General features: G+C 42.8%; 1 protein-coding gene across 6 annotated transcripts in view; it reads right to left on the minus strand.

Annotated features, from left to right (window-relative positions):
- The window catches only part of LOC106915326 (BAR/IMD domain-containing adapter protein 2-like), a 58,540-nt gene extending 36,084 nt beyond the window's left edge, over positions 1 to 22,456 (minus strand). For 2 of the 6 annotated variants that reach the window (XM_088000902.1, XM_088000901.1), the window contains exons 1-3: positions 22,140 to 22,455; positions 5,808 to 5,883; positions 2,774 to 2,860 (exon numbers count right to left, since the gene is read on the minus strand). In XM_088000902.1, the coding sequence (XP_087857028.1) occupies positions 2,774 to 2,860; positions 5,808 to 5,883; positions 22,140 to 22,214 (238 nt within the window). In that variant the 5' untranslated portion in view covers positions 22,215 to 22,455. Of the gene's footprint in view, positions 1 to 2,773; positions 2,861 to 5,807; positions 5,884 to 8,114; positions 8,406 to 22,139 lie in introns of all 6 variants that reach the window. The other 4 variants (XM_088000903.1, XM_014982843.2, XM_088000900.1 and 1 more) reach the window with 4 other exon arrangements.
- Positions 22,457 to 22,854: the final 398 nt, after the last annotated feature.

The following is a 22,854-nucleotide window of genomic DNA, read 5'->3' on the forward strand; positions in this document are numbered from 1 at the left end:
CAGAGACTATAGACATTTAGCTTTTTTAAAGAATAGCACTATCTGTTAATGAGTAAGTGGGTCCTCCCTCCAATATAAAGAATGAGAATTCATGATAGAAAGACTGAAAGATGTTTTGTTGAACCCCAATGGTTACAGATCTAAAAGAACAATCTGGTCTGCACAGCTCTATAAACCACAGTTCATCCATTTCACCCGGGACGACGCTTTTTATTCAGATTTAATTTGACAAAACCCAACACCTCCTCTCCTAATGTCATCCAGTCACATGGAGCTCCCCGTCCTCCGTCCACGTGCGAATGCCATTAGCTGTTGTTCATTACAAAACTCTGACTAATTTCATTGTTTCATGATGAAGTGGCAGAATATTTCTGGAAAGATTCAAGCAGTTTACAGTCCAGTCATTCCTGTGCAATAAGCCATGACGGCTCCAATTACATTAATTAAAATGCTAAAAACCGGTCGACTCTGAATCATCTGCATTCAGTCCACATCAAATACAAAGCTCTGGAAAAAAGGTGATTATCCCTTCCGCAACGCATTCAGTGGCCGTAGCTCTGATCCCAACAACCAAACTTCAGCTCACACCCACGTTTTGACACACACACACACACAAATCCACAATCCTTGTTATCTGCTAATTAATAGGCTTGAGAACGTTTTCACATAATCCAAGAACAAAGCGTTCAATGTTTCCTGACCTCTTCTACAGCAATGCAGAGAGAAATCCTGGAGTTTATGAAGCCACCAGCACAGTGTCTCTTTGTGATGGAAAAGACTGAGGGATGCTGATTACTTTGAGTCACTGAACTGAACAAATCAGGAGGAAAAAAAGAGCTGGGAATTATATTTAATCAGTTCTCCCTACCTACCAATAAATCCCCTGATGTTTGGCTGCATGCGTTTGTATTCTCTTATGATTCTAGACTGTCAGATGTTCCCTAGGTAATAATGCGTTGATTAACGATCTATTTTATATTCTAATAAAAGACGCAAGTGATCTATGGGACCGATTATGTGTAGATTAGAAATGAGCACTTTCATTTGCATCCAATCAAGAGTCACGCCCGTCCTGAATACTTAAAAAAAAAAAAAAAAAAAAAAAAAAACACTGTGCAGAGTTAACAGAACAAGCCAAAGCATCCGTCCCTTCAGCATGCATGAGGACAGCATCAACCCATTCTGCTCCGTCTTTTCACTGAAGGGGGAGGGAGGTTCTGCAGAGTTTAATGGAGCGGCTGAGTCATGTTTAAGCTGCCAGAAGAACAGAAAAGGAGTCAAGAAGGCCACATCAAGCAACCCCTCTACACGAACACACACTCATGCAATGCAGGAAACATGGAAGCAAAGCAACAAAGCTGATGGAAATGGGGACAACATGGATGAGTGATGGGGAGTTTGGACCCAAAACAACATGCAAGTATTCAGAATAGTCACCGTGTTGAAGAACCACAAAAAGCTATTTTTCTGTAAACGTAATAAAAACGGCACGAATCTAAAGGTTACATCACAAACTTAGTAAAAAGGTAAATGTTTAAAGACAAAAATCTTCCCTTTTCACTATGTATTAAGTAGGCTGCCATCAACTGAGGCCGTAGGTGTTTGGCTCAAATACACTACAGTGATAAAAAGAAGATCACTGTGAATAATAAAGTTGAATCAGATTTGAGGGGTGGGGGGGAGAAAAGCTTTTAATACTGTTATATTGGGTATAAAAGCACCACTGAGCATCCACACTAAAATAGGTGGCGTATTAAAATGAAATGACGCTTCAAAGAAAGAGCTCCAAAGCATGAAAACAGCTCCCCCTTTAAATATTAAATCCAGCTGCTATAACCTCTCACACATCTCAGATATTCATTTTATTCTCCTCTTAGCCTTCACTTCTCTGTGGCTATTATGTCAGACTCAAACTGTGAAATAAAAAAATAAGAGCTTGCATCAACTCCGAAGGATTCCCGCAGTTCCTGCCATTTTGTGGTATCTACGCCTAAAAAGATGTTCCCAACAATCTGCAACTTGTGGCCACAGCCCCCATCAACACCAAAGCAACATCCGTACTGAGCAAGCAGAACCAGACCTGATCCAGCCGAAACCAGACGACACACTATGTGAGGGCGGAGTGACTGTAGCTGCGTTTCCATTACAAATTTGCGCAAAACTTTGTTGATAAATGTAAAAAAATAAAAATAAAAAAAATAAAAAAAAACAGCTGCAGTGTTTCCTTTAAATAATACAAATGAAGATTGCTCATAGAATAAAACTTGCCACACCGTCATCCTCCCACCACTTCCTGTCATTTTCTTTGTCATTTTTGCCAGTAGTAGCTATCTACTGTTTGATTACATGACTCTTGATGCAAAAAAAAAATAAAGTGATTCCATTGTAGTTTTGCGAAATAAACTAATTTTGTACTTTTTATTGAAACTGACACGTTTCCATTAATTTTTTTCCGCAGTTCCAATTTGCACAGTTATATTGTGAATGGAAACGCAGCTAACGAGAGATTGCTGCTCATATCAGATGGTTTCACTAATGTTGATATTTGGACATGTGCAAGTGTCGTGAATTTAACAAGACGGGAAATGTTTCAACTTGACCGTGAAACCCTCTCTTTTTTGTCATGACTGTGGAAAGTTTGCATGTGTATGCAGTGGGTGGTTGGTCATCAGCTGCTTCTGCTCCACCAGTACAAGCCGCCATCCCATCTGCCTGTCCAAGCCCCACCCCCATTCACTTCACCAGGGGAACCACTGCCACTACCAGGACTCACCAAGATCCTTAGAGCCTTGACTTTCGCTGGCCATCTCGCCCATCCGCACCAGAGCGTCGAAGTAGCCCTTTGCAGCGAATGTGACACCTGGAAACATGGAAGCATTGGGCATCAGATCAAGGGTGCCGAGTTGAACCGTCTTCTTCAGCTTTGCAACCGTTCCCTGCAGCCCTCCGCTCCCACAGAGAGGCGAGCTCAGGCATGGGAAAAGAGCGATAGGCGGAAATGGTGACCAGGCAGGAAAGGAAAAAGCTCTATGAAGCAACTGCAGGAAGCAGAAAGCTGCAGAGATTTTTTTTCTCAAGGCTTCGACTCCAAACTCACTTTCTATCCAAACTACAAGTTGATCAAAATGTTATTCGTAATACTTACACACTACGAAAGATTTTTTTTTAAAGCAGTGTGTGGATTTGATATGTGGAGATTATTAAAACAACAATGCAGAAATCCAAAATTTAGGCCAAGTTAAATTAAAAAGGTAAAACTAGATATTGTAGTTTGTTTAAAATTTTGCTAGATCTAAGCTATTTAGTGGATCTTTACTGAAAACAAACTACATTATTAGGTGGAGAATTCATAAATTGGACTTTAAAATGCCCCACCAGCACCCCTACCACTCTAATTACATTCTTTACACCTCCTGTCAAAAATCTCTACATCAAAGTCTTGAAAGCATTCTTCAGCTGAGATCCTGTCAATCAGCCGTGGTTTCCTGGGTTGCATCATATCACCTGCAAGGTTCGCCAGCTGAGGCAGAGCAGTGAGCCAGACCTTGAAGGGGACAAGCTGGTGGCAAAGACAAGAAGCGGGTCGGGGGCTCGCCACACAAGGACTGACGGCAGACACGGGTCGGATGTGGAAGAGAGCCGGGTTCATTACAGAGCCGTCAGCCAGATGAGTGTTTGTGCTCTAAGCTGTCACAGACCACTCTCCGAATCCCATAGAGGAGAGGAAAATGACAAAGCATTCACATGGAAAACAATAGGAATCTATTCTGAGCCCAGTCCAGAGCGACACAGCATGAGGTCCACCGCTATGCGAGTCATTGTTCTAGAAATAAAGACGGTTTCTGCCTTGGATTTCTAAGATCGACACGACTTTGGCTGCAACTGCCTGCACGGGTCCAACCCTTCCTTTCTCCATCTCTGATTCAAACCTTGGTTGTACACCGGTGAGGACGCAGAGAGGTTAATCAAATTGATACCTCAGCTGGGGGAGAAAAGGGGCCCAGGCGAAACAGATTTAACTGGATGAGAGGCTTTACCCATCAGTCAATTGTGAAGTGGGAAAAAAAAGACCCAAAGCAATAAGGAGGGTCAGTTTAGTCAGAGGATTAGATGGGGGCTGACAATGCAAAGGGTGTTAGTGTAAAAGAAATACAGGATGGAGGTCAAGATGGTTGATACACTATCTAAATGTGTTTGTTCATGTAAGAGAAAGAGAAGATTTTTATTTATTTATTTATTTTATTGACGGCACAGCATTTTAAACTTGGTAATCCATAAAAAGTAGGTTCCTAATGAACTCGTGACATTACAGAATATCTTCTTAAGGCAGACTAACTTTTATTAATTCCCCTTTAGCCACCAGGGACCTTGTCATTTGGAAAAAGCGGGCACTCCTGATGCCAACGATGAAATTAATGGCATCACCTGCTGTGGCCTGTGCTTAAGGTTGGAGCTCATCTTGTGTACATAAGATTTGGGCCTCGACAGAAAGCAGTGTTTGGCTACAAGGGATACATTTTTAGCAAGACAAAAGCAGTTTAAAGACGCCCCGTCAGGCATCCGTCCATGCAGCTGTACATCTTCATACGTGGAGCTCAGCAAATGGGGACATGCTCACTGTCCTCAGTTATCTTAAACGTTTTAAGGCTTCAAAAACAAAACAGTCACTCAGCCACCCCCTCGTGAATCATGCTGGTTTAAACCCTCCTTTGGGATAAAGGCTGCCACCCTGATTCTACTTTAAGAACCAGCAAATAAAAGCAGACTGGCATTTTTTTTGTCCAGTGACAATAAAATAATTGCCGGGTACCCATCCCTATTCTGCTGCGCCTGAGTCTAAACTCTAGCCCTGCGTTGCTGCCTGGCATTGATGAAGTGCAATCCCCACTCAGGGAGTTTCAGGGTTATTTTTAGTTTTATCTATCAGACAGGAATGAAGCCTCCTTTATTGTTCCTGTAGGCAGCTGAGTCTTCCCTGCATCTCCTCTAAACACAAAGGAGAGCCCTGCTCCGCACCGTACACTCAACATGCCATGTCTCTTTCTCCTGCTGCAGACAAGAGTCAAGTGTTCTCTAAAACCATCAAATTCTCTCCCAGTACTGCAACTCCACTCAAATATCATTAAAAACAATAAAAAGCAGCAGAATACCCTTCAGTTTTGGTCATTTTGTATGGAAATATCCAATATTTTTCTTCTCCTGGTTTTTATTTTACTCAGTCTCGTCCTGGATTTGCTCTCAACCTGCTCCCATTTCCTTGGCCCCATGGGAGGGGGGGGTACCGTTACGTTAGCAACACCCCCCGCTCCATTTCCCATTGGCTTATGCTCCACTTAGCTCCCACAAGACGTTTCGGTTGCTTCGTCTTTCACCTTGAGCCATTGCTGTTTGCAGCATTTTCTCTCACACACAAACACACATGACCATGCAAACACATGTGCAAAAGCAACTAGAAGCGATGATGGAGGATGCATAGAAAAAGCAGACATTTAGGAGATGAAGTCACGGGACAGCGAGAAGGGAGACGAGATGAGAAACGGTCTGGAAACCCGTGAGATTCATCAGACGGAGAATATCAATCCATCTCTAACCAACAAGAAATCTTCAACAGTTTAAGTCTGGATTCAGACTGCAAAACATTACATTGCACAACATCTGTATCATCGTGACTTTACCCCAACTCCAGATGAGTCAGGAGGATCTAAATCAGCACCAGGCGTTGGGTCAGCTGGCCCTCCGCCTGGACAGCCAATGAACGAAAGAGACGCCGCCACACAAAGTAAACAGAGGAGGGCTGGTGTACTCACTGGTGAGCGCCTTCTCGTAGCTCTTCGCCATGGCTATGAAGTTGCGTAGGCACGGGTTGAACTGCTCCATGATGTTCTGCAAAGAGGAGCGGAGACAAACAAAAAGATCTGGTTAGCCTGGGACGGAGACGACACAAATCTGACATGAGCTACAGTGACCCAGCAGCACTCCGCCTGTTTTTCTGGGGCACGAACACACAGCCGTCTACAAATCAGCTGAGCCAACCGGCAGGAAGAGCAGCGCAGGAAGGACTCGTTTCAAGAAGCCCAAATCCAGCGGGACTGAATAAAGGACGGAACGAGAGCACGAGTGACTGAGGGATTTTTGTGTCTGTGTGTGAATATTAGTATGTGTGTGTGTGTGTGTGTGTGGATCAGTCCCTCACACCTCCCCTGCTGTATCCATTTTAAATAAAACCTGATTTTGGCTGCAGACTCGGAGCTCAGCAGCAGATCTGGACCTGCTGCGGCTTCTCCTCACTCTGGCACAAACCTGCGGTCAAGAGGCTATTTTTGAAAAAGGATAATTTCACCAAAATGACAGACGTGACTTTCACCAAAGGTCATTACCGCTCACGAATAGTTGCAGTTCTGCTAAAAAGTTTTAAACCAATTCTAAGATTTCATTGCACATTTCTCCCACACAGCCAGACTTTTTATTGATATTGAGTGAGCCGAACTTTCAGGAGGTTTTCCAAAGTTCTTTTGGATTTCTAGCTTCTTTTTCATATCATCTTCTGTCCGAGAAGAGCATAACAGAATACAATGCTCAACAAATAATCTGTTATGTTCCTTCCTGCCACTCTGTTTAAAGAAATACCAAGAGAGATGCGTCACCTTTTAGTTTTTTTAACGCCCGTCCTCAAGGGCTGGTGTTCAGCAGGATTTAGATTTGCCGTCAGTGTAACACAGCTCATTTAAATGGCTGAATTACCTCTTCAATGTGTCATCACACTGTGCAGAGGCCTGGTAATGAGCCATTGACTTGATTAAGATGCACCGAGTCAGGGCAACACCTGAAACATGCAGGATGGGGGCCCTTGAGGACTGGCTTTGGACAACACTGCCTCAGAGAGCCCAGAGAACTGCTGATCAAGATGGTTCTGAAAGGTTAAAAGGATTTCTGGTTGCTTGGGAACAACACATGAAGAAAAACAGAGGACTCAAGAATCAAGAACTGATGTGAACGACTAGATACAAAAGCATCCAGTGGCAAATAAGAAAAGCTAAGAAAATTCTGGGTTGCAGCTTGAAAACCGTGAACAAGTTGTCCTCATGCATTTCAAGACACACAAACCTCAGGACTTCATCTTTCTGCCTCTCACTTCCAGAGCCGTCTGTCAGAAAGCACAAACGTCAAGCACAGAGGCCTGAAGGCTCGTTAAAAACTGAAGAATCCGTCAAAAAGAAAAGTCTAATGAGTCTTACTGTTCATCCATCTCTGGCTTCTCTCTGCTTCCGAGACGCCCTTAAACCTCTGCAGCCTTTCCAACAAAGCCAAGCAATTTGAGAAGACATTTCTCTCCCTGTCAGACTTCACTGTGAGCCTCAAGTTCTTCTACAGATGCAGCTCTGGTTCACAGCAAAGCAAAACAAATGGAATCAGCCATTATCAGAGGAGCTAAGACCCAGCTATAGAAAGTTTAGAGTGTCTAGTAAAGTTTTGAACAATCATTACAGTTCAAACTAGATAAGATTTAAGTGCCATCTATACACAAAGGTAAAGAATATTAAAAGTGCCATGTTAGGGTGCATACTCAAAGTGGGAACCAAATATAAAGTATGAGGACTTAAGTCAGCAACTTTTCAGGTGAAAAAATATTTTTGATTTGAAAAAAGTTAACGAGAAGACAAAGAACAAAAAGGAGGACAGGAAAGAATAACGAAGCAGATGGAGGGAAGGACACATCTGAGGCAGACGGACATTTGTTCATGGCTGCTCGCAGCTCGGGATGCCTGCTAATGCCCGGTGGCTGACGCACAACAGTCACCTTGGCGCACAAACTCCATCAACTCCAAAAAAGGAAGTAAGAAGTAGGACAGCGTGACACCGGAGTACAGAAGAAAAAAAAAGAAAGAAAAACAGGAATCTTAATGGAAGTTCAGTTTGAAACGGTGAAGTAGAGCGGGACATGAAGTGAAACGAACCGAAGCTTCTGTGGTGCCCTTTGTGTAAAGCTGAACACGTGTTCAAAACAAAGGCTCAGATCCAGTGATCTACAAGTCCATGAGATGAATGTCGGTTCATTTTGAAGTCACAATCATAAAAACAGAGAAAGACGGACAAATAAACGGCTCCGTTTATACCCCAGTTCCTCCCGCTCGTTCCCAGCTCTTGTTGCATAGGGCGTCGGCTCCAGACCAAAGTGACTCTGTGAAAGTGCATCAGCTCCGATGATCGTCACCCTGATGTACCGCCGCCTGGAACGAGCGGAGAGAGGTGCTCCGTACAGGAAAACAGAAGATGGAGAGCAGCCCAGGGCTCATCGCGTGCTCACAGAAAAAACACCCGGGCTGGGTTTGTTTGTGTTGAGTGATGGGTGAATCATGTGCTCACTGTCAGACACGTCCACCTTTATGCGTCACATTCTGGGTGATCTGCGAAAATAAAAAATGTGATTTTGGGATCCTTTGTCTTTCGGCTGAACTAAAAAAAATAAAATTCACCAGCAGAGGATTTCCCACACAGACAATGAAGATGAGGTAAACACTGTGAATAGCTTCTTGATGAACCTGAGTGCATGGATAAACATTTTCCTCATTCATGAACCCATCTAAATATGTAAAAGCTGATTAAAAGTTTCTGAATAAAGAAAGAAGTTGGCATTTCTAAAAATCCTGTCTTCATCTTTTACCAAAATGTTGCTCTAAAAATCACAACCAAACCAAAAACTTAACTCAGTTCTGAAATTATGAACAATTATCAAACCTAAAAGGAGTTCATATATACATGGCACTTTATTCATGCCACTTTTGCAGGCTTTCAAGCCAGACAGCAGGATTTTAATTTTTTTGTTTGTTTTTTTATGATTTAACTAATTTATCTTTACAGGAGAAACTGGCATAGAATAACTCGGGGCCCAGGATTTTCTATCTCATACATTTCTTTTCTTAACCACAATTTTTCTGCTTGTTGAAACAGGAACATTTCCACAATGAAAATGTTAAGAACAGCAAGACACTGACTACACATCAGTCCAAGAACCCCACTTCAAAATATATGAACTAGCTTGTTATTTTGCAAAAGGAAAGCAAAAGTGATGCCAGCTATATTAATATTCAATTCTTATACAATAAAAGGGCTTTTCCTTGCTATGCTTAATTTTATTGGAAGAGGCGTAAATAAACTGACATTAGCAAACAGACTAAAACTGAATAACTATCATACTAGTTTAGATAACTAAATTGATAATTTAGTGAGTCTAGACAAGATTTCTACAAACACACCCATATTAAGATCTCATGAGACGGCGCTCACATGTGTTTTTTGTTTTTTAGGGCTGGGTTTAATAGGTTTATTTCCGTGTTTGGTGCACATTTAATCCACAATGAGTCAGTTGTTGTTCCTTAAGCAGCAGAGACGAGAGCTGATTAGCATTTCTCTGAATAAAGGACCACATTTTACCGAGTGGACGGGAAATAAGAGGGATTACAGAACAGCTTTTTCAGCCATTAGTTTCAGTCACATGTTAGCAAGCGAATGCTGCAACTGAAAACACTGGTTTTCTTTTCTCGGTGCAGCAATGAAATGTTGGAACTCCATCTTTGACCCAAATTAATTGAACATGGAACAAAATCACAGAATATATACGGAATTGAATCAGTTTTCTGAGGTGAAGCGGAGGTTTCCCGATTTCAAGCAGGTTGTGAAAACACAGTTTACTACTGCTTTCAGGGACAACAGGCCAGCATTTTTAATGCTCATGTTCCTAATCAGGAGCAGCTTAACTGCTGCAATGACACTAATGATGGGACATTTGGAAAATGTACCATGAAGCGAATAATTACTCCCGCTGCCAGAAGAGCCGCACCATGCAAATAATTAATCGACTCAAGAGGGGAAAAATGGAAGTAACCTTTGAGAGGAGCAATTTGTGATGATAGAAGATTAAATATATTGACATTTAGCATTTTTAAAGGAGGAAACAGACATTTTAAAGACTAACGTGTTAGACTTAAAGGACGAGCTGACAGCATCTGTTTAGCAAGTTTTCACAAGTCAGGCAACGGAAAGCAATTAAACCCATTAACGGCAAAACAAAAGTTAAGATTTATTTATGAGATCACTTTGCCTCGGTGTTTGTGGAGGGGTTGAAATCACACAACTTCACGCGCGTCCTCACATGATCAATCTCAGCTATATTAAATATTAATCTTCATTAAAAGGACAGGTTTGTTCTGAAAACACGTTGCAGTTGCTTACAAAACAGCTCTGGACCTTCAATCCGCTTTAAAATCTTATTCTAGGTCTACAGAACTCTGCAGGTTGATGCACAAAACATTTTCTGTGTTTATTACTTTGCATCTGAAAGTGGTTTGTAGTTCTACCCCACAACCTTGTAAAAAGGTGTCCTTAGTGAAGAAGGCGACACTGACATAAAATTAATGTAAAATTTATCCTTTGACCTTGAAGAGCAGCTAGAGTCATACTTTTTAGAGGGGAAGAAGCTGCAGGAAGCCCACCACCTTCTCACAGGAAACAGTCAAACCAAACATTCACCTCAGCCTGCAGCAGCAGTTTGACTAAATCATAAAGTTTCTCAATGAAAGAGTCCTTCACCTTCAAGGACTATTTGGTCTTTTAGGCACCATGTCAGATCTCCAGTTTCCTGCATCTGAAGCTGTTCCTCCTCAGTGTTTTAAAGAACTCAAAATCATTTCCTGGCATAAAATAATCATATGGGTGGCAATGCCGAGCTTACTATCCGTCATTATAAAAGGTGGATCATTTCGAGCGCCTTGGCGATCGCGAAGGAGGGGTAATATGTGGAGAAACAGAACAAGCCCTCAGCTTCAAGGTTAACAGATCTATCAGAGCGGCATGAAGACCACGTCCCATGAAAGATGTGGACCAGAGCCAGAGGTTATAGAAGCCATTTAAAATATGACAAGCGCAGGAAGGAGCCGACGTCTCTTTAAAGTGAGTAAAGAACAAGGCTGTACTGGAATCACCAATCCACTTTCACCAACTGAGGTACAAAAGAGTGCAAAAAAAAAACAAAAACAAAAAAACTTCTGAAACAAAGCAATAAAAATATGTAGAAAGTAACATCTTTAAAAGTCTCAAATTAATGCATCTAAAATTAAGACCATAAAATGTCAATTTCTTTTTTTAAGTAAGTTCAGTACGTTAATCACAGAGTTTAAATTCTGTCTCAGCAGGACTATTTAATCTCATATTCTAAGTGGACTTTTTTCTCGTGGGACTTTTCTGTCAGGCAAAAGTTTGAGTCGCACTCAGACATCTTTATTGCAGTCTGTGACTCGAGACAGTTTAGGCTGCTGCTAACTAGCTGCTAATATAACCTAGCAACACAGCTAGCTACGTAGCAAGTGGGCTGGACAATGTTTGTACATTTCTGTGGAGACAGAGGTCTTAAATTCCAGACATGATGATCTTAAAAAGTATTACATTTGAGTTGGTGAAACCTGCATAAACCCTGTAGTAAAAGCCAAGAATCCATTGGGAATTTGTTGCAGATTTTGGGTGGAGAAGGTGCAAAAGGAGTGAGAAATAAATCTGCCAATGATAGATGAAGGGAGGAGACATAAAGGAGGCAGAGGAAGGGAAATGCTTAAAGTGTTATTGACTCTGCAGGCATTAGAACACCAGTACAGTTGTGTACAGTGGATCTACTCCAGCAAAGCCATCCATTACTTCCTTCCCACACAGGTGAGCAGAACCGTATCGAAACACTTCAGACAAAAACAAACCGAAAAGCACAGAGAACATCGTGACCCAGCTGGCTCTGGGAAAGGCAGTGTGCGTGTGCGTTGGAGCGCGTGATGGTTGGAGGCAGGAGACTCATGCGTGGGCTGAGTCAGAACCTACAGAAAGAGCAGTAGGCTCGTATCATGTCGGGGCGTAAATTACTGCAATGCCAAGGCAGCCATGTGGCACCATTAGGACCTGCTGCGCCGCTCCCTGCCAAACAGATTAACCAGCGAGTGGAGAGCCGGCAACCACACTGAGGTGGGAGGGAGAGGCTGGGCCAGGTGGAGGCAAAAAAAAAAAAAAAAAAAAAAAAAAAAAAAAAAGAGTTTAAAAACACTTTACAGCACTATAAAACCCATGAAGAACCAACACAACATTTGAAGACTCGTTTTTAATTCTGCCTTTTTGGTTTTTTTTTTATAAATCCCAACAGTTTATTCTCAAAAAGGTTTTTTCAGTTTCCGCCTGCCAAGCTGAGAAAATAATTTCCCTGCTGTTTCACCCCTCTACTAGATGCAACTAGTTTGAAACGAGGTTTAAATATCAGAATGTGTATCACATCAAGCAATTTTAGGAAAGCTTGGTCTATACAAAACCCAGTTTATCAATGGTCTTCTTCACCAGAATGTCTGATTTTAATTAATTACCGTCTTGGTATGTCAAGCTCCACAGCCGTGGTTTCATTTGATGTAGGCAGATAAATTTGTGCAGCAACGTTTTAGGGGCCCCTGAGGTCCAGACAAAAGATGTGGCTGAATGGAAGAAGAAATATTTCTGCGGTTCAAAGTAAAAGTTGTCTGTTTTGTATCTCTTTGCCGCCTTTAATCTGAGCAGAATATGGTCAAAATCCACATGAAGCGGCTAAAAAGAAAATCTGTAAGACTTTGTCTTTTAGAAGACTTTTAAAATTAGTAAAATTGGAGGGTAAGATTTCCACTTTTTTAATTTAAATTTGACCAAGATGAAATACTGAGGTGAATTGAAGCATTTAAAATCCTTCATTAAGAAGGCAAATAATAATAATAATAAATAGCTCAGAGACCAGAGTTTGCACATTTCCTGTCAGCTGGCTGCTCCTTCAGTTCACTTACAGAAAAACAGATTTTTATATAATTAGTCTCGTGTTCAGATAAGCAGAAGAAGATGGATGGATAGTTATTCTGTTCACCTGACATCTACTAACAAGTGTTGTGGCTGTTGATTTTACATGCATCAATCTCAAAAAGACAGTAATTGTTTATTGCCCGTAATATACCGTGGGGTTTAATTGATGCTTTTCTGCTTTAGATTCTGGCCTTTAGTACCAACATGAATTTGATTTTTACATTCATCTTACACGTAGATCAAAACAAATACATTTTCTAATTTCAGGAACAAAGAACTGAAAACTGAAAGTGCAGGAAGACTCATGCGGCCATGATATCTGCAGCATGTAAACCGATCGGTGAAAGTTACCCAGCTGTTGCTGATCATGATTTGTGATGAAAAGGTTAAAAGAGATTAAAAATAAAACATAAGACCCACAAGAATTACAAAAAGTTGATGGCAGCAAAAGGTCACCTTGACTTTTGAGCTGAGGCCAAACACAACCCAGCGCTGTGTGAATCCCCCATCACCCATTGCTTCTATGGTGACAAAAAAAGATAAAAATGACCTTTTCTGTGAATGTGAGAGAGAGACGCCCCTGTCCTCTGCTCCATCACTGTGCTCTCATCCCTCAGCTGGTGTACAAACATGCATCCATCATGTAGAAGCCATCTTTTGTCACTACACAAAGTCATCCTTCTATCCAAAAAATGTCAGATTCTGAACACTAGAACCCACAAATGGTAGGAAAATTAAAATAAATAAATTAACTACGTAAGTTTTGTTTTTCTGCATCTAATTTGAATATTTTGTACATAAAGCATCAACCTGATGTGGACAAAACAAGACAGGGTTGGACTTTGTGCTGCAAAGAACTTGCCAGTTCTTCTTCAAGCAGCATCTTGGTGATGCAGACGCCTGCAGGAAGCCCTGCAGGAAACTGACAGCAGCCATGTCAAACAATCAGCTACCTGGTAGCAAATAAGAGTCCAAATTCTACAAGGATTAAATTTCTAATACAGACACAAAAAGAACCCATTTCATTCATTCAATTTGCCCTCTTTAATTCGCTACTAAGCAAGTGATTTCCAGGATAATCCTCGACTACAAAACGAGCTTTAATCTGTCTACAGCGCATACTTTAATGTTTGATCGCATGGCAGCCAAGGTGCCACTGAATGAGAAAGCAGCAAGCAGCCGTGATTACGAAAATCCACTGCAACTCATCCGCCACTGCATCCAGAGATTTAAACTTTGGGGCAAAAATGCACAGAGTCTTCTTTATACCAGTGGAGTCAAAGAGCATCTCGGCTGCAATGTTAGAACAATGCACTGGTGTGGGCAGAGGATTTAAACTTTGACATAGATCAGTCTCAACTAAGAAGGATTTGCTGCTTTTTGTCAAGACATGGACTATGGAAACTCTAGTTTGTTTGCTCTGGCGCAGTTCGAATGTGTATGTGAACGGAAAGCAAACCGGAGACCACTCCAAAAGCAGGAAGTGGCATTCTGGGTAAATGCAACCAAAACAAACACAAGGGTCCAGTGTAAACGAGTTAAATGTGTTCTGTTCTTTTACCAACAACAAGAAAGAAGTCCTACAACCACTAAAATCTGACGTTTTTGTGCATTTCATGAAGGGGGAAGTTGTGCTCATGTCTTCTTTGTACGTTTTCATGTCAGTTGTTATTGGTGCAGCGCCACCACAGGCGAGGGGATGAACAGGTTTTGAAAGGTTTTGGATTATTTGAAACAGTGCAGAGCGTCAGCTGAAAATGTAACAAATGTCTCCATTTTGTTCCCAAGAGAACCAGGCCTACCGGACTATCAGGAGTAAAAACAAACTTAGATTAATTTAAGACAACCTTGAAAACTAACAATTGGAGAAGCAGGCTCCATTTTAACGCTGGAAGCTGCTGAAATTCACACAGATTCTGTGCAAACCACAAACTAGCAAAGCTGCTGGAGAAATATTCCACAGATATTTCATTTTACTAATAACCATCGTGTTAATTTGGTCAGGATTTCCACATGGACTGCACAATTTTACATAAGAATATTTCCTTATGCGAGATTAAGGAACTATTAGGACTCCTCAGACCTTAAATGACAGTGCAGGATAAGATAGTAGTAGCATTATGTCCTGTAATGCTAGGCTGCTGCCGCTCTTTATTGTGTTTCAGGAAATGGACATTATTTCCCTCTGCTCAGCCACTGTGACAATCTGTGTGCAAAAGCTGCACTGCTTCAGCAGCCTCAGGAGATGAGAATTCAGTATCTATCTGCTCCGTGTGTGTGTGTGTGTGTGCAGGCAACCAATTTCCCTCTCAGATGAGCCCTTATCAGAGAGCAGAGGAATAGTCAGCGCCCCCTATTCCACAGATGCAGCTTCTGTAGGAGACAGGAAGGAGGGGGGCACTTCCGCTGCCATATATGGATGTGCTGGAATCCCCTCCCCACCTCTCCGCCAACACGCCCCACCTGTGCAGTGACAGGGCAGCCCATTTTTATTCACCTCACGCTCCGCTCTGAAGGCTGGCGGGGGCGGATCGAGAGAGGCGAGAACAAGGAGGGTGGGAGTCTCCCCGTCAACGTCACCGCCATCCCATTCACTCCAGCCTCATTCTCATTTTACACACGTACACGTGAATGAAGGTGCGTCCACGCAGAGGCACGCATTTCCATAATATCTGCACATGTGCAACGGCAGGATGAGCGGCAGAGGCTGCAGGACAAAGTGTTCGTCAGGAAACTCTGCAGAGAAAAGAGTGCATTCCTGCTTTTCACGGCGACACACCACGCTCAGTTCAAAAACACACTGCGGTTTGCCTCTTAGGGCTTTCCTCCTCACTGCCGGTCTAAAAAGACCGGAGCTCCGCACCTTCCCCTCCTCGCCCTGCTTTCATTCAGCTTCAAGAGCCATCCAAGTAACTTTCCTTTCATCCTCTGCCAACCTCCCGCAAACCCAGCAGCATCCACCTCTTCCCCTCACCCTCCCACCGGCTCGAGTTTGATAAGCGCTTCGCTAAAGGCTGCCGACGTGCTGCACAAACGCTGCAGATGTGAGCACTTAGAGTGTGTGTGTGTGTGTGTGTGTGTGTAGGGCGCAGGAAGGCTGTTGGTCAGTGAAATCTTAATGAACGCACATCTGTGAAGGGCTGCTGCCTCCAGAACGCCAGAAAGGCGAGTTGGTACATTTTGTTCCTTGCGCCTCGTGTGTTCTGACAAATGATGGGCTAAACGTTACAATATTTCACAGCTGGAGCCCCTTTAGAAACAAACCGCACCGGAAGGGAGGACAAATAGACCCAATAGAAACATGCAAAGTATTAGGAAAAAGATAGAAAAAAAAAAGTGGAAAGTTGCACCCATAACAACTACACACGACATGGCTACAGATATAAAGGGATACAAAAACATAACTTTCAAAACTGCTAAAATGTTCCTTCATATTATTTCAGGGCTGTCCCGAGTGACTCCTGTCCAAAAATCCTCCACATTAAAAGGCAATTTATTAGCTAACAGTTCCAGGGTAGATTAAACCTTGGAACTAAATTACTAGAGGTGGATTATTTTAAGCTTAACACAGCTTCCTAGTGTAATTTTTCTACACTGGGAGGATTCATTAATGTGATAGGAAAAAATATTAACCAGGAATAACAGACCGGACCTTTTCTAGGCTTCAGTCTGGTACGTTGATGTCAACCAGCCTCTTTTCCGACAGACAGTTTCGTTCAGAGACTGCAGCATCCATTTGATTTGTTGTTTTATTTATTTTTTGATATTGAGCGTGTCTTCCAGTTCTAGTGTTGAATTTTCCTTAGAAATTAAAGCTTATTGGTCTTTCAGAGGGTGTACTTCCATTATTATCAATATATTACATTAAAATATTCTCGAAAACAACAATATTATTATTTATCGCAATAATTTCTGGGACAATTTGTTATCGTGGCAGTTCCCCGACAGGCCTGCAAAAAGGCATTAAAACAATAACAAAAACTTAAATCTTCAAACTTTTCTTTTACAGATCACTCAACATTCATCCATCCAAGAAAAAGAAAAAAGCTGGAAGGAGTGACCTAAAAAATCATTAAATATTTCATTTGATTCCATGTCATCTGAGAGCAATGCTTCATGTTTCCTCCGCTTGCATAACCCAAGCATATTCCCCACATCGCAGAGCATCATCGCAGAGCGTCACCGTGATGCTCGCACGCTGCCGCCGTCCAAAGATCAGCTTTGACGAAGCTCAAAGCTGGAACACACCCTGGAGCCCCTCCCGCCCTCCCCCAAGTAGGCGGGCACGGGGCTCTCTGCAGGGACAGGAGCACAAAGACGGCCATGACGCTCCGGGCACAGACAACCGAGGAGAAAGCGCCGTAGCTAATCAAGAGAAGAGAGCCCACTGGTTTCAAGCCATTACACTGGAGAAATGTCTGCCTGAGCGGAGCGTTTGGACTGCGCTGCAGATGAGCGCACAGGCTACAGGCTTCACCTCACGCAACCCCAGACAGGAGAGGCTCTCTGCCAGTCGGGGACGCCAGAATACATCTTGTCAGAGCGAAAGACTGTGGAGGATGATGATGATGAGGATGATGATGGAGCCCTCTATCAAAAGCTCCTCCCTCCCTCCATCAATCTGACGCAGCGCCGGCCCCAACAGATGCCACGGCGCTCACCTGCGGCGCTCTGCCTCCAACAGCAGCTGGCCGAGAGCTTCAGAGCTCCACAACAATATGTGAGGGGGAACAAAACAAAACAATGAGACAATGAAGCTCCAGAAGCCCTGCTATGCAGCAGAAGAGAGTCGTTTTTATTGGGAGTGATGTTCTGCTTGTGTGACTTCGAGACGAGAAGGAGGGAGGACTGAGCAGATTGTGCTTGCATGACTGTGGGGATAAAGTGTTCAGTAGAATTACTCACACACACACACAGCAAACAAACACTGGAGAAAAATCCCTCCCCAGAGAACAAACAGGTTTGGAGGAAAACTGCCGTAGCAGATACAAGACGTCATTACACAGCAATATTTACTCATGACTGCAATCACTGGAGGATGCTACCCATATACCATCAGGACACACAGACACTGTACACCTGCACACATAATACAGGCGGTACACTGATAATGGTGTCCATTCACAAGGGCAGAGATAAGCTCTGAAAACAGAGAGCAAAGCATCCAGAGCTTCAGCTGAGGAACGTTGTTGAAACAACTAGAAATTATTCTTAAGAGACACATTTGTGTTTGTTAAAGGTCCAGAAATGCACGTTTCCTGAAATTTTCAAACTTTTTATTGAAATCTCATCTAATTTCTGGGAGTAAATGTGAATAAATCTGAAATTTAAACATTAAAGGTCGGCCCTCAATGTGGGTCTTAAATACAGTTGGAGCAAAAACACATTTTTTGCATAATTCCTCCATCACAGTGTGCCATACTGTAGGACATTGTTAGCTGTAAGCATATCAAGGCCACACCGATGGATAAGCTGACATAGAAAATGGAGGCCTGGGATCCTGAATCAAAACAAAAAGCAGACCAAAACCTGATCCAGGCAATAATAACCCATAAGAACGAGTTGGGAAGTTGTTTTGGCTCAGAGATCAGGCGAAGGTTGAGTTCAGTCATTTGTAACTTTGAATAGATTTTCTGCTTCTCCACAAGGAGCCTTTGAAGTAGTCGGGTCATCTGGTCCAGAAGCCGCCCGGTCACCTCCCACGTGAGATTGTTGGAAGCCCATTTGATCAGAAGGAGACTGAGTCATGACAGAGTCGAGAGATCAAGTCTCTCAGCTTGAGGAGACTGGAACGTCTCGGTAAAGAGCCGGAGGAGGCGGCTGAGGAGTGAGAAGTCTGGGCAGCTTGGAGGGAAGCATCAATGCTAAACAAGATGATGGATATAGACTTTCACTTTGAAACTTAAATGGGTAGTTTGGTTTAAGACAAATGGGTCAGTTTAATTTGGACCCTTGCTAGCTTGATAAAAATCAGCCAGTTGTTCTACACTTTGCTTCGTGCAGAGGATCTGCTCTCTTCCTGGAGGAGTGGACTCTGTTGAGCTTTTAAATTTTACCCAATTGCTAACGTTTGTCGTAATGTGCCAGTTCAACGCTATGACACATCCAGGAAATGTCCTGTACTGTAAACAACCATCCTCCACTGTGAAGAGAGGAGTGCCAATCTGAACAAGGTGACCGTAATGTTTATTCAACATTTGGAAGCGTGACCAACACAGACTGAACAGCTTCGTTCACTTCCTCCGCTACCATTGCTAAAACTACAGGCAGACTACAATTCTAAAAAAAAAAAAATTAATGAAAAATACAGAAAACCGACTTCATTGTTCGTCGATTTTCCTAATTGAAATTCTGCAGGACGAATCCTAGTGAATGGGAGAAAACCCAGACAGCACACTGAATTGAGATGAATTGTGTCTTCTTGAAGTTATGTACAATTCAATCTGCCTAAATTGCCAGAAGATTAAGCAAAAAGTGCCAATAACAGTGATGGATTCTTTTATTTTTACCCAAACTGCAGCTTTTATAAAGAATGACGAAGATGGGTAAACTCTTTTCCAAATATGGTGGTGAAAACTGGACGAAAGCACACGAAACATTCAACAAAAAGCTCTGAAATCAATGAGCTGACCTGCTGATGTGTGTATAATCCAGTGCTAACTCTGAACAATGGAGGCAGCGTCACCTCGAGCTTAATTCACCATCCTGATCCGCAGCACTGCTGGGATTATAGCACTCAGCCGAACACACTGCTAGACAAACACGCAGACGCCATTTGTTCAGCAGCCACAACAAACCTGAGGAGACACACTTCACCCACATCAACGCATCCCAAACTTCCACAACCCGAATCCACAGGGACGCTCTCCGTCACCGTCCCAGGTGACCTGGAGTCTGTGCGTTCTGAACCGGCGTGCCGTTACAGAGCAGATACTGTATGGCCACGCACACACACACACACACACACACACAAACACACACTCCTGCGCACGACAGGAATGACTGCCCCCACACATTCACCAGCGTGAGTCATCCAAAATTTACATTCAGCTTCTGTTTCAGCAGCAGAGGAGGAGGTTCGGGCTTCAGTCCTCTGCCGTTGCTTCTGAGAGTTAACGGTCCAACAAACAGGAAACAAGGCAGAGCCCTCCTCATGCAGGGTTACTGGACGACGCCTGGAATAGGTGGGAGCAAGGCAAATAAGGATGCTGGACAGACTTTATTTAAATCTGGACTCCCCAAACACAACCAGATTATACTTTTTTTTTTTTTTTTAAATAAAAAAAATAATCTATAAAAGACACACTCTGGCAGAGTGACCATTACCATCTTCTGCAAAATGCTACTATGAAAACTTCTTGTTTTAGATTTGGCTCAAATTAATAGATACTGAGTACTGTAATTTTTACAGCAGTCATGAATATTTTAATCATATTTATTTAATCATTGGAAACTGGGCCAGTAAGGTTATACAACCAGTATATCCCATGAGTACAGAGTGTTCTGTAGGATGATGTTGTGCAGCTAACGTCTCTGATCCCCATCTTAATGCTGCCTGATTTAATTGCTGATGTTTGCCAATGTCTCACCTCCCTCCAAGGAGAAACAGACATGAGTGTTACCTAATGGGAGCTGGCACCTCTGCGCCTCTCCATCCTCCACGCTTTTAATGAATTAATAAAGACCAGTTAGTTTCTCCAAACACGGCTCAAAAAGACCCCTGGGGAGGAAGAGGAAGGGGGAGCTCGGCGCAGCGGCACCAAATGCCACGCCGGTGAGCATTGAGCCGTTACCATCAGACACCAGCAGGGGGTCAAACTGGCAGTGGCTCGGCTGCCCATGACAGGAAAACCTTCCCCACCACCCCTAATGCTGCATCTGTTGCATATGTATGGAGGCATTTCCTGCAAACTGTTAGGTAAATAATAGCTAATAGCTAAATGTTATTATTACCTCCATTACTTTAGTTATTCATGCTGAAAACGGTTCTAAAAAAAATAGCTGCGTTTAAAATGTCATTTTTGTTGTCCTACAAAACCCTGAAAGATATCAGAAGTAATGCAGAGATGCTCCAAATCAACTGGGATCAGCTCAGATTCGTTTGTTCTTATTGGTTAAAGTCAAATTAAGAAACTAAGAACTTCCACAATACCCAGTAGTAAAAAATAAACAAATGAATACATTTGGATCCAGACAAATCCCAATCAGCATGTCAAGAAACAAAACTATCAAAAAAACCCTGATTGGTCCAATTACATTCTTCAGCATCAAACTGTTTTGACTTCATAACCCAAACACCCTCCAAAGGTCAACACATCTTGGGACTTCTACTGAAATCGTATTTCCATTCAGATGTATGCTGAAATTACTCCCATTATTATCTCAGCAGCATCATTGCATAACCAAGCAAGCTGAGGAGGAGAACCCAGATATACCACCACCCCGCTCCCCCCACCCGTACCAGGAGCTCCGACTGTCTGCCCAGAGCCGGTCGGAGTGAGGAGGCGTGTGGAGCAGTGACAGCTTTCCTCACATCATAACAGAAACTTGTCATGTTTCCATGTCTGAGATCTGCATCATATGGGGAGCTGAGTAAAGTGAGAATCAGGAGAAATTCCTCGCGATCACAAGTCCTGCTCCCTGCTTGAGTTGGAGCTCTGTGTTAGAGGAAGCCAATGAAGGAGCAGAGGAAGACCTGATGTTTTTACCAGACAGAATGGATTACACCAACATCTCTTATTGTTACCAAATAAATCCCTTTCTGCTTTTCCAAACATAAAAACAACTGAGGAAATGAAAACTGGAAGGGTTCTTGTTCAGGAATTCACAAAATTCAGAAATCAGGTAACTTTAGGCAGGTAACTGAGCAGGAGTTTTCTGTGCTGCTCTGAAATATGTCGAACTGAGCTGCCCTGAAGCATCCTGTCACCGAGGAGGTTTACTTTTTTTTTTTTTTTTACTAAAAATCCTCCAAAACCAGAAGCACATCAGGGTTAAAATATTCCACACAGCAGCAGCCGCATTCATCAGTTTAGTTAAAAATGATCGACTCGTTCAATTTAGACAACTCTGACGACTTAAACGTTTTAGCCCCTTTTCTAGACCACGTCTTTTATTTTACCGTTTCATCATTAACTCTCCTGTTTGAGGTAGAGTCTGCTTGATAACTAAATAACTTCATTTTCGCTTTAAAGTACTGAGACTTCTAAGAGACCTGACCAACAGCGAACTTCCCCTCCTGTAATTATCCGCCCAGGTGCAGCAGGTGTCCCGAACAACACGAACCGGCTCACCTTGTAGACATTCTCCGTAATGCGGTGCACCTCGTCGGTCCGGGACATCCTTGCTGGAGCGTCAGTCACAACCATATACGGAGCTCTCTTTTCTGTGGAAGCTGTGGAGGGATTCTCGGTTCCTTTCCGAACTGTGGCGGGGGGACGAAGCAGCTGTTAGGCAGGGAAACGCGACTCTTGTCTGGGAGAGACGAGCGCGCCTGTCCGTGGGATCCCGGGTTTTATAGGAGAGTCCTCCGCTTCGCCCACACCGGCTCCCCACGCAGCCAGTCAGCGGCCGCTCCGAGCCTCCCTGCAGGAGCGCAGAGGCGGACTCAGAGGCGCCGCCTTCAGGGCCGGTGGGAAAAATGAACTCCGGAGACGACAACCGAGAATGATTGGGGGGGAGGGATACTCAGAGGAAGGTGTTTCACATATCATTACTTGGATTCTTCGTGACTGATTAAACTGATTTTATTTATTTAGTAATTTTTAATTAGTCCGCTTTCCAGTCATATAGATTTTTAGTTTACTATCTTTGAACGCCCCGTAACCTTATAATGAAGATATCTTATTCGGATAAAATGGGAGACAAAAATTATATTACTTTATTTAAATAAACAAATAAATAAATCAGAACTTTACTAATTGATTTACATAAACATTTTATGTTGTCTCAAGGCTTTTCCTTGGCCAAGAGTGAGAAAACTGGGTTAAAAAAAAGTATAATTTAAAT

This window comes from Poecilia mexicana, unplaced genomic scaffold (genome assembly GCF_051168715.1).
Source record: "Poecilia mexicana isolate PSO_F unplaced genomic scaffold, ASM5116871v1 scaffold_19, whole genome shotgun sequence".
NCBI classification, from domain to species: Eukaryota; Metazoa; Chordata; class Actinopteri; order Cyprinodontiformes; family Poeciliidae; genus Poecilia; species Poecilia mexicana.